We start from the raw sequence: 11,849 nt of genomic DNA, 5'->3' as shown, positions 1-11,849 counted from the left end.
TCTAGATGGTGCTCTTGATTAAATTTCTACTACATCTTTAAACCAAGAGCACCATCTAGAGAAGCATCACAAGTGATTCATGAAGCTTCATTTTCCCATCACTAGTTATAACCTGTCCAAGAGGCAAACAGAGTGCGCCGTTTTTTTTCTCTCTCACTCAGATGAAAAAAGTAAAAGCATAAGGATGGAATAGCGGGTGCGGAAGAAACAGCCCATGGTTATGTTCCTGTGAGGGATAAGCACCGTATAGATTTGGAAAAAAAACTCAGCAAACAGCCACAGGAACACCCAACAAACCCATCGACTACAATACTTGCACATGTGCAAGATGGTGGGTATTGGGCAGGGGACGTTACAGCCCAGATACACTAAGCCGGAGATCACAGCCTTACTTAGCTACATGCCACTTTCCCAACACACCTGTGCTACAACAGAGTAAGGAAGGGGGTAGTAGGTGGACGATGATAGGCATTGATAATAATGTTGTGTATTCCTTTGTGTGTCCATGTGAGTGTGTAAGATTGTGTTTTCGCTCCCGACCAGTTTGGCAAAACACATCATCTCATTGCCGTGGAGACGTCCTCACAGTGGCACGTAGGAAAAGAGGAGGTAAGGGTAAGGGGGGGGGGGGGGGGGGCTCAAACCTCCGGACAGTATAAACATCCAGGAGATAATGGCCTTTACCAAGGCCTAAAAAAATTAACAGATGCAGGCTGACTTTAGCTTCAGTCAGCCTTAAGTCTCTCCCCGGACCTCTCAATGAACATCAATTAGCCACATTTGTGGTCATTTCTTTGAGGTGAGCCATCAACTGCTCCGTCCATTACATCAGGAAACCGCCAACACCAATCAGCAAAATACCCGTTGTCAGAATTTTAAAACATTTAAAAAAATATTTTCATCCTTTTACTAATCATCATCTTCTACTAGTTAGTCATAACGAAACGGACTGAAAGCAAACGAGGCGAATCAAAGCAACTGTGATGGGCCGTGTGAACGGATTGATGCTACAAATGACCTTTTAATGAACACAATGCCAAGTTAGCGCAGCTCACGGGGGACGTGCCATCATTCAGCATGCGTTGCCGCGCTTTGGCTACAAAGCGCTCAACGCCACCGGTGATTAAAACATGCCGACGACGCCTTTCTTCTGCGACTTGTAGATTCGGCTCACGCACATCGAGAAGAGGCGGTCAACTTTGATCAAATCTGCATCCTCATTTTTTGAATGCATGCCCCTCCACACACTCAGTTCTTTAAATAACCACAACACACGCAAAAGTCTTGGAAAAAAATGTTTTTTTTTGTTTTTTTTTATATTAAAAAAAACACAGTTCACATTTAACACAATGACAACACACACCATTTAACTTAATCTCCAACCATTTTTTCCCACCACAACAATATATATTTTTAAATAACAGAATGTTGAAAGGGTACACAGAGAACACAATGAACAAATAAATAAATTGGTTTGCAATGATACACAATTGCCACAAACAAATTCTCAAACCATTCTGCGTGTGTGATTTTTGCATAAAGTCTTCAACAGCATATAAAAAACAAAAAGTTGTGCAAAATGTTCCATAGTTTGATAGCTCATAATTGTCCCGCTGAGGCCTCTGCGCCCATTAGTGCATAATTAACCTCCAATTCGTTGTATGGACTCCATTCATCTGAAGGGAAATAAAGAAATAGGTCATTAGAATCACTAAAATTACCATTAAAAGTCAAAAGACAGTGACCACAGTTGTGCTCAATAGTTTACATACTCTGTAAACGTATGTTGCACTATAACATGTACAAAAGCTTAATGGCCCAAAAATGCTATGAATTGTCGCCAAAATTCACATGCACGTCTCTGCTCATCCACCTCTGAAATCATCAAAACAATTGCCACAGTATTTTTGATTTCATTAGCATTTTTCTCACCGTACAGTTGTGCTCATAAGTTTACATCTATCTATCTAGAGTATGTTAATTTATGTAAATCATTTTTTACACTTGTGACAAGCGAAACAAAACATACTGAGAACGCAAATAAATAAAATGGTAAATATAGAGGCGTGGCTTTGTGCATGATGTCAGGAGTTCAGTGTTGGCATGTTTTCCTTTCTCCTCTGAAGTGTTTTCTTTTTGTATTTGTGCTTCATTTTTTAAATCAACAAAGGAAATACATTTCGTTTTCCACAATATTCACATGTATTGAGATGCACCTTCATGCAATCCCACTTTGCTTAATGTGTATATTCACCTCTTCATCACAGGCCTGAATGCGGTGACCTTGTCGTCCTGCAAGGTCACACACCCCTGGCTGAGGTCGGACGACGTTTCTGCTGCTTTGGCGCCGGAGAATCCTGCTCAAACCGAGAAAAAAAAGCACCTTATGAAATCTATTTTTTGGGGAAATGGCCATGAATGTTATGTTATATTGTTAACCTTCAGTAGTTGAATATTGGCATGTGTCTGTGAGGGCAGCATAGGACGGACAGTGCAGCTGTAGGCTTTTGTGATTGAAGCTGCCTGGGCCGTAGACTTTGGAGTGCAAAGGGGGGCCCTCAGGAAAAGGGTTCACGGCACCGGTGACGCTATTTGCTTCCTCGAGGCCTCTCATGAGCCCGCATTGTCCAGTTAGAACTCCAGGGGTGCCCGCCAACCTCTGGAGCTGGCAGTCCCCGCTTGAGTTGCTCATCCTGAGCTCGGAAGCGTGCTGCGGGCTCAGTATGACTCCCGCCGCCGCCGTACGGGCCAGAGACCAAATCCGAGGCTTGTCCGACGCTTCAAAGTGAGACAGGGTCAAGGTTCCCGTGGTGGACGGGTTCTTGGACGCTACGGGATCCAGGAAGTCGGCAGGAAGAGGGGGGAGGAGGGGGGTTTTGATGGCGCATGGGAAGGCATGGTGGAAGCTGTTGGACACATTCAAGTGAAGCTCAGAGTTGCAATCTCTCTTTTGGGTTGAGACGGGGAGCGCCACAGCCTCGTCTGAGACCACCTTTTCACATTCGCCGTCCAGCTTGTCACACTCGTCCTCGTCCATGTCGTCCAAATCGCTCAGATGCAAATCTTTTTCTTCCTTGCACTCAGTGGAATCTACAAGGAAAAAAATTCAGATGAAATGAAACTCTTAAACTCACTTCAACGTAATCCACAAGGTGGCAGCAGAGCATTACTTTTGTTTAATTGAAGTTCCTCAAAGCACTTCAACATCGTTCCTTGGCACCAAGATGCCAAAATAATACTTATATATTGCTTTGGCTTGGGACATAAAATGTTTCCATCCATACAACTGTCCACATGAAAACACAATATTCAGGCAGCACACACTGTAACACTCATCTGTCATTATATTTTCGCTCAATAGAGCTGTTTAGTATTTTTGTGTCTTGTAGGTATGCCAGCAAAACATAGCTGGGCATAACGGGCTATCGAGCTAGCAGGCTAGAGAGCTAGTGAGCTACTGAGTTAGCGGGCTACTGAGCTAGGGGGCTATCAAGCTAGTGGGCTAACAAGTATATAGTGACTTAGAATGGGTGCCGAACAAAAAAACAAACACATTTCTTGATCCAAAACGTTAGCTAAGTACGTAGATAACGTGCAACGGTCACTTGCTACAGCTGGCTAACATGAGGACACACCATTGCATTTTATATAAAAGAAGACGATCAAGACTGAGTGACCTTAGTCCAGCGCAGACCATCACAAAGGTCAAGAAAGCTATTTCGTGGAGGATGACACGAAATGTAGCATTAGGTTTACACATTAGCATTCTGGAACAGAGACAATTCTGGAGTAGAATATTTAGTCTATAGTGCAAGATGACATAAGATGCGTTCATCATCGGCATGACGGGGCTAAACAGTTTCATTATAACTCAAAGGCTTGAAAAGAAAAAATTAATTCCTCTAACAAAAGCAAAAATAACTTCTGAACTGCATATTTTCGTCTGTGTTTTAGCCAGCAGCCTACTTCCTGGTTCATGAAGGTTTGCCCAGGTATTAGGCAGATGGGACTCTATCATTAGCATTATAGTTCAGGGGTCAATTATAAAACAAATGATGAAAACAGAGAACAGTTTACTTACATAGAAACAAGAAATTGTGCGGTTCAATACAGTATTTTTGTCCGTTTATTAGTTAATAGCCTACTGCCTCGTCTACTGATGATAATGTTAGCCTTACACAGTATTAGTTTGACGAACTCTACCATAATCTTAATATTAATGAGAGAAACTGAATTCAAGAAACAAGAGTGCAAAATTATGTTTGTGTTTTTTGTTTGCTAGCTTAACTTGTTACTTCCTGGTTCATGGAAATACCAAAACTACAAACAAACAGACTAAAAATAACTTCTCAAATGATGACGCTAAAAAAAGGCTGATAAAAAAGAAAGAAAGAAATTGGTGCGGGACAAACCTTTGGTGAGACAGTCGTCCTCGCTCTTGCTGATGTCGTCCTTCCTGTCGTCGCCAGCCTTGTTTTTGGGCGACCACGTCATCTTGTTCTCTTTCTTGAGCCTCCTGCGAGCGTTGGCAAACCAAGTGGAGACCTGGGTCAGGGTCATCTTGGTGATGATGGCAAGCATGATTTTCTCGCCCTTGGTGGGGTACGGGTTCTTGCGGTGCTCATAGAGCCACGTTTTCAAGGTGCTGGTGGTCTCTCGGGTGGCGTTCTTTCGTCTGGCCGTGCTGTTAAAGTCCACCGTCCCATATCTGTACACACAGGCATTCATTCGGCTGAAGGATAACACACTGCACCCTCTAATGTTTGAAATGGATATACACCAAGAAATCAAGGCAGGTAACAGAGTCACACCCCCGCCATTGACCTCAATGCGACTTGCTAATGAAAAGTGGAAGCGTAGCAGTTTTTGGCAAGCGAGAACGCCTGAGCTCGAATGACACAAAGTGGACAGAAAGTGGAGCATAAACCTTACCTGTCATATTGATACTGGCCCAGCGACGGATCGTAGGGATAGTACGCAGCCGTCTGACTGATTCCAGAGTGTAAAGTGCCCGCACTCTCCTTCATGTCGTACTGCGGGTTCTGCCACACAAAATGAAGATATTTTAATGTTGTGTAACTTTTTTTAGAGTGTAACATTTTCCATTTGAAACATAACTGCACCCTGAGGGTTTATAGAGGTATGGATCATGTAAACACATACTTAAATTGAATTTTGCAGTGAGTGGGTTGACCACTGACTTGGTTTATCTCTTGTTGCTTTCAGTTGATGTTTAGTTTTGTTTGTAAGTTTCTTTCTTTTCTCACAAGTGTACTTAATACGCCCCACCCCATTATTATATGATTGAAATAAACCAAAACGTTTGTTTCCATTATTTTATACATGTTCAAAATAAACAAAACCAAGATTTGTGCCTGTTATTATTTACATGTTCCAAATAAACCCCCAAAATTAAATGGCATTGCTATTTGCAGTAAAATTATACAAATCATTTCAGGTAAGAGTGGAACTTTTTATAAGGCTGAATATGCAAATTTGCAACTCTATCAGCTATGTTACCATTATAGAGCCAAAGGATTATGTGATGTGAAACAAATTCAATTACTATGACTGCTTTAAGTAAAATAAAATTAACAACTTTAAAAAAAATCATTAATTACAAGATTTGACAACAAACGTTCACATACTTTTAATAACAGTAACTTCTGAGTTTTAAGTTTAGGAGCTCAAAACTGCCAATTAAAGGAACTTAAAATGTATTGGAAAATGTGTATATGTATATACATATTTTTTCCATGATACACTCTAATGATAAGTGTGTCGTGTGTGGCTGGATACAAATAAAATAAATATGTGTTTTATTATTATTGTTATTATTAATCAATGTTATTTTTGACACATCTGATCCATATTTTATTTTCTGTTTTATCTTTAAAAAAAAAAAAAATCCCCAGGAGAAGTTTGAAAGAAAAGCCTGGTGCATTTAAGAGTTTGTCATCACGTTTTCCTTAATGCATCGATTCAGCCAAGCTCACCCACCCCACTCTCCCTCCCTTCCTCCCCCCTCTCGGGCGCGTGCAAAGCAGGCAGAGGTGAGCCCACCAGAGAGGAGTAGATGGCGGCGGAGGGGTCTGTTCCGTAGGGGAAGTAGTTGGCGTAGTTCTGGCTGGCTGCAGCCGCCGCCGCGTAGGGGGAGCCGTACACCCCCAGAGCAGCCGCGTTGAGCTCGCTGCGGCTGCCGGCCAGCAGCCGGTTCTCGTAGGGCGCGGGACAGCAGAAGGAGGCGGCGGCGGCGGCTGCCGCTGCGACGGCCGCGGGGGTCTGGGCTCCTCCGGTGGAGCCGTCCGGCGGCGGCACCGACCTGGAAATCGAATCGCAGCAAGTCGTACTGGGGTTTGCCGACACGAAAAACTGCACAGAGAGAATGATGGACAGAACAGTCGGATAAAAGTTTTAAAATGCCAAAAAAAAAAAAAAGAAAAGAAAAGAAAAAAGTTACTTATATGCAAAATGAGGGTCATTTACATTGTGACAAAAAAAAAAAAAAAGTCAATTGGAGGTAAGTCACTTTTACGACAATTCCTGATTCATTTTTCTTAAGACGTGACATTATTTGCAGGTTAAATGAAACGTAAATTCCGAGTGAGCAATTTCATGTTAAAATAAGTGTTAAACTAGTACTTGACGCAAAAATAATGAGCTCAAAACTCTCCACTGACTAACTTTTCCCATCAAAACTCTCATAAAATTGAGAGTTGTGGTCACAATTAAGCACTTCTGAATCATTTTACATTTCATCCGAAAGATGCGTAATTACGCATGGCGCGCCACGCATGCAGGGTGACATCAATCTCGCTTTTGTCACCAGAAAAAAAAGAAGAAGACAACACGTGAGTTCATTCATAATTCAGTGTTATTGGACATGGGTGCGTATGTCAATATTTGGCACAACAGCTACAAAGCACCACGCGGAGGGGGGGAACAGCCAATAAAAATTACACACATTTTAAATAACACAAGTGTTTTGAGTGGAGGAAATAGCTTATAATCAAATTTTAAGGGTAAAAAAACATAAAATTAAATAAAATAAAAAGCGAGGAAAAACTTACCTGTGAAGTTGCATTGTAAGGATATCCAAACTGGGAGAAAGACATCGCGCCTTCTTTTGTAACCATCAGCAATAATTCCTCCTCATGCAGCCCGGATCGATTGCTCCCAATTCCACTTCAAATCCGCGCTCTTCCACGCATTTCCACGCGCGCACGGCCTTTCTCTTCGCCCCTCTCAATAATACATGACTTTCGCCCATATAGGAGGGGAGACTTTGCCGCGGATTGTTTTATACGAATGAATAATCCCCTCCGAGGATCTGATGAGAAATGAAATTAAGCGTCATTAGTTGGAAAAAAAATTGTTATGTTAGGCAAGGAGGCTTAAAGGATAACGTAAGACTTGCAAGATATGGACTGTGCTTGTGCTATTATTTGTGCCTCTATAGTTCTTTAGCATTCATCCATGCAAGGGTTGCGGCGTGACGTCACTGTAATCCCGGAACGCCACGGTGGTGTACCAGGGATGGGGATCAAGTCTTTGCCAGTCGCGTCCAATACAAAGATGTGCTTTTTCTCTCCCTCCTTAAGGTGCCACACACTACAAAAGGGCAATTAATCGCCATGGCAACATTTTACTCACTCATTATGGTTTGAAAGAAAAAACTCGCAAGGATTATTATTTAAAAAAATATTTATTTGTAGTTAAAATTAAAAAAAAAAATACAGTTTGTCTTTTTTTTGTCTTTTCCCCCATTATTATCAGTTTTTGTTAGACATTAAGGAGATGTACATATAACGCTTTTTTTTTTTATTGACAGCAGCACAAATCAATTTGAAACAAAAATATTGTGGTTGGTGCTATACACATGCACTTTATCAAACAGAGAGTTCATAATATTTGAGGGAAAGAAAAAAAAACTATAAATTCTCCATTTTCTTTGAAAAAAAAATATTAATGAAAGTACTTTTAAATAGGTTATTTATGACTAAAGTGACAAATCACACCCTACCCTCACTAGAATAATCTCCTAATGTTTATTCTGAGTTTTAAGCAAAATTTGCCTGATTTTCGTTTGCAGTATGATGTAGCACACAACTGCACTTCATGCCACTGACTGTTAATACGTCCTGCATAAATGGAAAAATTATTAAAACAAGATATTGGAAAACAGTTTCAGTATTTCCCAATTTACTCACCATTTCTTCAATTCTTGGCTCTCTAGCGAGAGGGGAATTTCCCCCATGGAAGGATTATTATTTGTATGTATTTAGTTTTTGACAGGTCAATAGAGCAGTGATTGATGCGCGCCTGGAGACCTGCGTGACCATATACGCGCCGCGTGCGTAATTGTATCAATTAACAAATGACTCCTCGCCCCTTGTTTAACCAACGAGTAAGAGTGAAAATATGCCTTGGAGGTGAAATCTGATGAGACTTAAAAAAAAAAAAGACAGTCTAATTAAATATTAGAGGCGGGGGTGTCTGAGAATGCGTTTTAATTGAATGATGCTGGAGAAATCATTTAAAGTTGTATTAAGCGTCGCCAGTAAACAAACAACTTAGTTGGAATCACGTGAGCCACAATTGTGAGACACAGCATGGACCTGTCAAAAAAAAAGTGTCCCATGATGAGCATGAGTGTGACTGACGTATGGTGCCCCTCCTCTTTCCCTGAGATTAGGCATGCAGTTACAAAGTTTCTCTTCGGGGGGCGCTGAAGAGTCACCTCGAAGAAGGAATAGAGATCTCCTTTGATAAGCGCACTGACAAGGACACAACAATAGGTACACTGGAACATCCAATAAGCCTGTGTAGAGATGGAAATGATTATTGTCCGTGTAGATTCTCTCATGCTAATCTGCAACGGTTGAACCAACTCAATTATGGACACCAAGTGTTTGTACAGTAAGTTTGCTGTTGTGGTTGGAGTTGCCAGAGTAGAATTGCGCAGCAGTTCTACAAAGTTGTTTCAAATATTTTGGAACTCGACAAAAAGCTCTTTGTCAGTGTCAATCAAAATTTAGCCCATTATTTTTTTAAATTATTATTTTGTGCCAATTTTGTGATATTACATTTTTATTAATTGGTTTTATTCACAAGATGATCTAATTGCCCATTTTTAAAACTTTTTTTTTCTTTAATTAAGCACACAACTCACATATCACTGTAAAATGTAAAATACATATTATTGATTTGTGATTTTGGGGTATCAATACTAAACTGTAAGATATACCAATTCTATATATATTGTCATATACATTTATTTTTACCTCTAGCAACAGCTCGAATGTGATGTGGAAGTCCAAAATGGGTCTACTGCTATTGATTTTCAAAACTTAGCAAACTTTAAATAATTTAATATACTAAACAGATTTTCTGCCCAATGGCTTGACTTGATGTATAGTAAGGGTCCATTTTGACCCCCAAAGTAAAATCCATGCTTACCTTACCTTGTCCATAGGGAAAATTACTGGATTTTCATAGGAAAACTATGTAAGTTAAACTTTAAAAAGTGCTAAACCACCAAAAAGTAGTACCTTTTGTGGTTCCCAAAGTATACACATCAGGACCCAAAACAGGGCCCTAGGATCATAAAACTGAGGGACCTATTTTTGTGACCAGCACAAGTCTTATAGTGCAAATCGCAGTCTAGCTGTGCACATGGATGACATTTTCTTTCTTTTGGTATTTTTACAGACGTTCACTGTTGTACCGTTGTGGGCGTGAACACAGCTGATTTGCTTCCCGGCCAATTGAAGTGGCTCCTCTATTTTTATTTTATTTATTTTATAATAAGTGGCTCCGCTCATTTCTTTTAAATTTAGTGAGGGGCTCACGGTCTACATGGCTGTAGTCCAAGCTGGAGATTGACAAGAGCAACCTCCGTTTATAAGACACCCTCACCTAATGTTCAAATTAAATCTTTTTTATTCGAGAGTGCATTCAACTTGAACGTAACATCACATGACAAGATTCAGTCATAAAGCATTAGTAACTAGTGGGAAGAGCAAAAATACCACAACGTAGTAAGTCAGCGTTCTTCAGAAATCATCTCGTCTGCTTTACACAGTGTAACATCAGCAATTACGCAGCCAGAGAAGATTGCAGCAACCAAAATGTAATTGCTCACTATGGTGGTCGATGCACTTCTACAAGGGCATACAAGACTGCCCAAGTGCATATGGACACACTCATGCATAATGCATGGCCAGCAGTCAGCGTACATCTCCCTGAATCTGGCTGAAATGAACACTAATTGTAATGGCAGACTGACCACTGTGCCTTTCTCTCTACAATGTGTCATATCCTCACAATGACACATGAAAAAAAAAAAAAATCTCACTTTTTTAAAGACTTTGTCTTTAGATTTGATGCCTTAATTAATAATCACAAAATAACACATAATAATAATAATAATAATAGCATTAATCTGACAATGGTTTTTAATATATATATATATATATATATAAATTAGGTGTGTCAGGCGATTTTTATTTATTTATCGTAATTAATAACATAACTTCAACAGTTAAATTACCATTAATCACAAATGTTATATCTGTTCTAAATGTACAATAAAATATTTTTTTCTCCAAGTTTTCGTACTCTCGTTAACATAAAAGTGGATTTTTTTAAAAACTAATAGAAATATGGCTGCATCTTTTAGTCATTGATACAGGCATTTACATTTACATTTACATAATAATTCATCAAATCGAGTAAAAAAAAAAAAGGTGTAATACTGATTTGTGTTGGTCATTTTCTGCCACTAGGTGGCATAATTGCATTTGTACGACGTTGGTCATTTTTCTTTTCATATTACGAGATATCTAATCTTTAACATGAAGCAACTTGTGAAATTCTGCACATTTTTAAAATTGTAAAATACAACTTCACCTCAGTCTCCACAAATGCAATATTATTAAATTTACTCCAGCTAAATGTTGACATGGACGTGTCTGCTGCATTGCGACTGGAATTCCCCCAGTACACGCTTTCCAAGTAAGGGGCGGTCATTAATCCTGCGTTAAAAAAAATGAGTGGCGTTAAAGCAACTTTAAATTAACTCAAAATGAACCCACTAATGTTGCCACCCCTAATCCATAACATACATGCAATATTGCGATGGTCCACCTCCGTCGCAGACTTAAGGTCGAGCAACGGTGTCCCAAGTTCATTAGTAACAGTAAAGGCCTTGACCATTTATACAGTCATGTTCACCAAGTAAGAACTACTGTTCTATTTCCATCCGGTGCGAGCTAATGAGATCGAGTGATGCAGCCATCTTTCAATCAAAGCGTCACTATGTAGAAACACAAATACTTGAAAGGTTAAGTCAACACTCAATAGCACTTGGTCCCCATTCTCTTATTTAATACATTTCCTTTGCTGACTTAGTGAACTACAGAGCCTTTTTTTTTTGGAGGGAGTTTTTAATCAAAAAGAAGGGGTGGCAGTATGAAATGGTAATAAGCGCACAGAAGGGAAGAAGCATGAGCCAGGCAGGGGAAGGAGCAGCACCTACCTGGAGGTGTGTGATCTCATTACATCCTAAATTGCTATGTGCCAATAAATGTGAAGGCCCCTCGTCATGTGGAATTATTAGACACACGGAGCTGACTCGTGAAGATTAGCTCTAAATTAGCCAATGTGGAAAGAGAAGTAATAAATATTCGAATGAGAATTAATAACACAATGGTCACACATTAGTGGCCTGTTAATGCTTAAATAAACAATCGGCGGTGTGTGTCGGTAATTATTGTGCACATGGAAAATAAGTCATCAATGCAGAAAAGGGGTTTCTCAATCATCTTTTGTAAAGTAAGAACAAGATT

At 39.9% G+C, this 11,849-nt stretch overlaps 1 protein-coding gene across 3 annotated transcripts; it reads right to left on the bottom strand.

Annotated features, from left to right (window-relative positions):
• Positions 1-1,282: 1,282 nt before the first annotated feature.
• On the bottom strand, positions 1,283-7,457 carry irx6a (iroquois homeobox 6a). 3 transcript variants are annotated; one of them, XM_086071631.1, is made up of 7 exons: positions 7,071-7,457; positions 6,064-6,372; positions 4,933-5,042; positions 4,413-4,708; positions 2,440-3,090; positions 2,255-2,357; positions 1,283-1,676 (listed from the first exon to the last, which is right to left on the bottom strand). In XM_086071631.1, the coding sequence occupies exons 1-7, from the start codon at positions 7,134-7,136 to the stop codon at positions 1,673-1,675; spliced, it is 1,539 nt and encodes a 512-aa protein (XP_085927757.1). In that variant the 5' UTR covers positions 7,137-7,457; the 3' UTR covers positions 1,283-1,672. The 3 variants fall into 3 exon arrangements, with proteins under 3 accessions (XP_085927757.1, XP_085927759.1, XP_085927758.1); XM_086071633.1 differs by having other exon boundaries at positions 6,064-6,322; XM_086071632.1 differs by lacking the exon at positions 1,283-1,676 and having other exon boundaries at positions 2,251-2,357.
• Positions 7,458-11,849: the final 4,392 nt, after the last annotated feature.

Source organism: Leptonotus elevatus, chromosome 3 (genome assembly GCF_054856555.1).
Source record: "Leptonotus elevatus isolate MCC_2025b chromosome 3, RoL_Lele_1.0, whole genome shotgun sequence".
In the NCBI taxonomy this organism is placed as follows: Eukaryota; Metazoa; Chordata; class Actinopteri; order Syngnathiformes; family Syngnathidae; genus Leptonotus; species Leptonotus elevatus.
Note: the sequence above shows the minus strand (reverse complement) of the source record. Positions and strands in the feature narration are given on the sequence as shown.

Bases quoted from the DNA above. Each gene is read 5' to 3' on its own strand.
- irx6a (XM_086071631.1), bottom strand. From the start codon at position 7,136: ATGGTTACAAAAGAAGGCGCGATGTCTTTCTCCCAGTTTGGATATCCT. The intron at 6,373-7,070 runs GTAAGTTTTTCC...CTCTCTGTGCAG, and splicing joins CTTACAATGCAACTTCACAG to TTTTTCGTGTCGGCAAACCC. The intron at 2,358-2,439 runs GTTAACAATATA...CGGTTTGAGCAG, and splicing joins CCAATATTCAACTACTGAAG to GATTCTCCGGCGCCAAAGCA.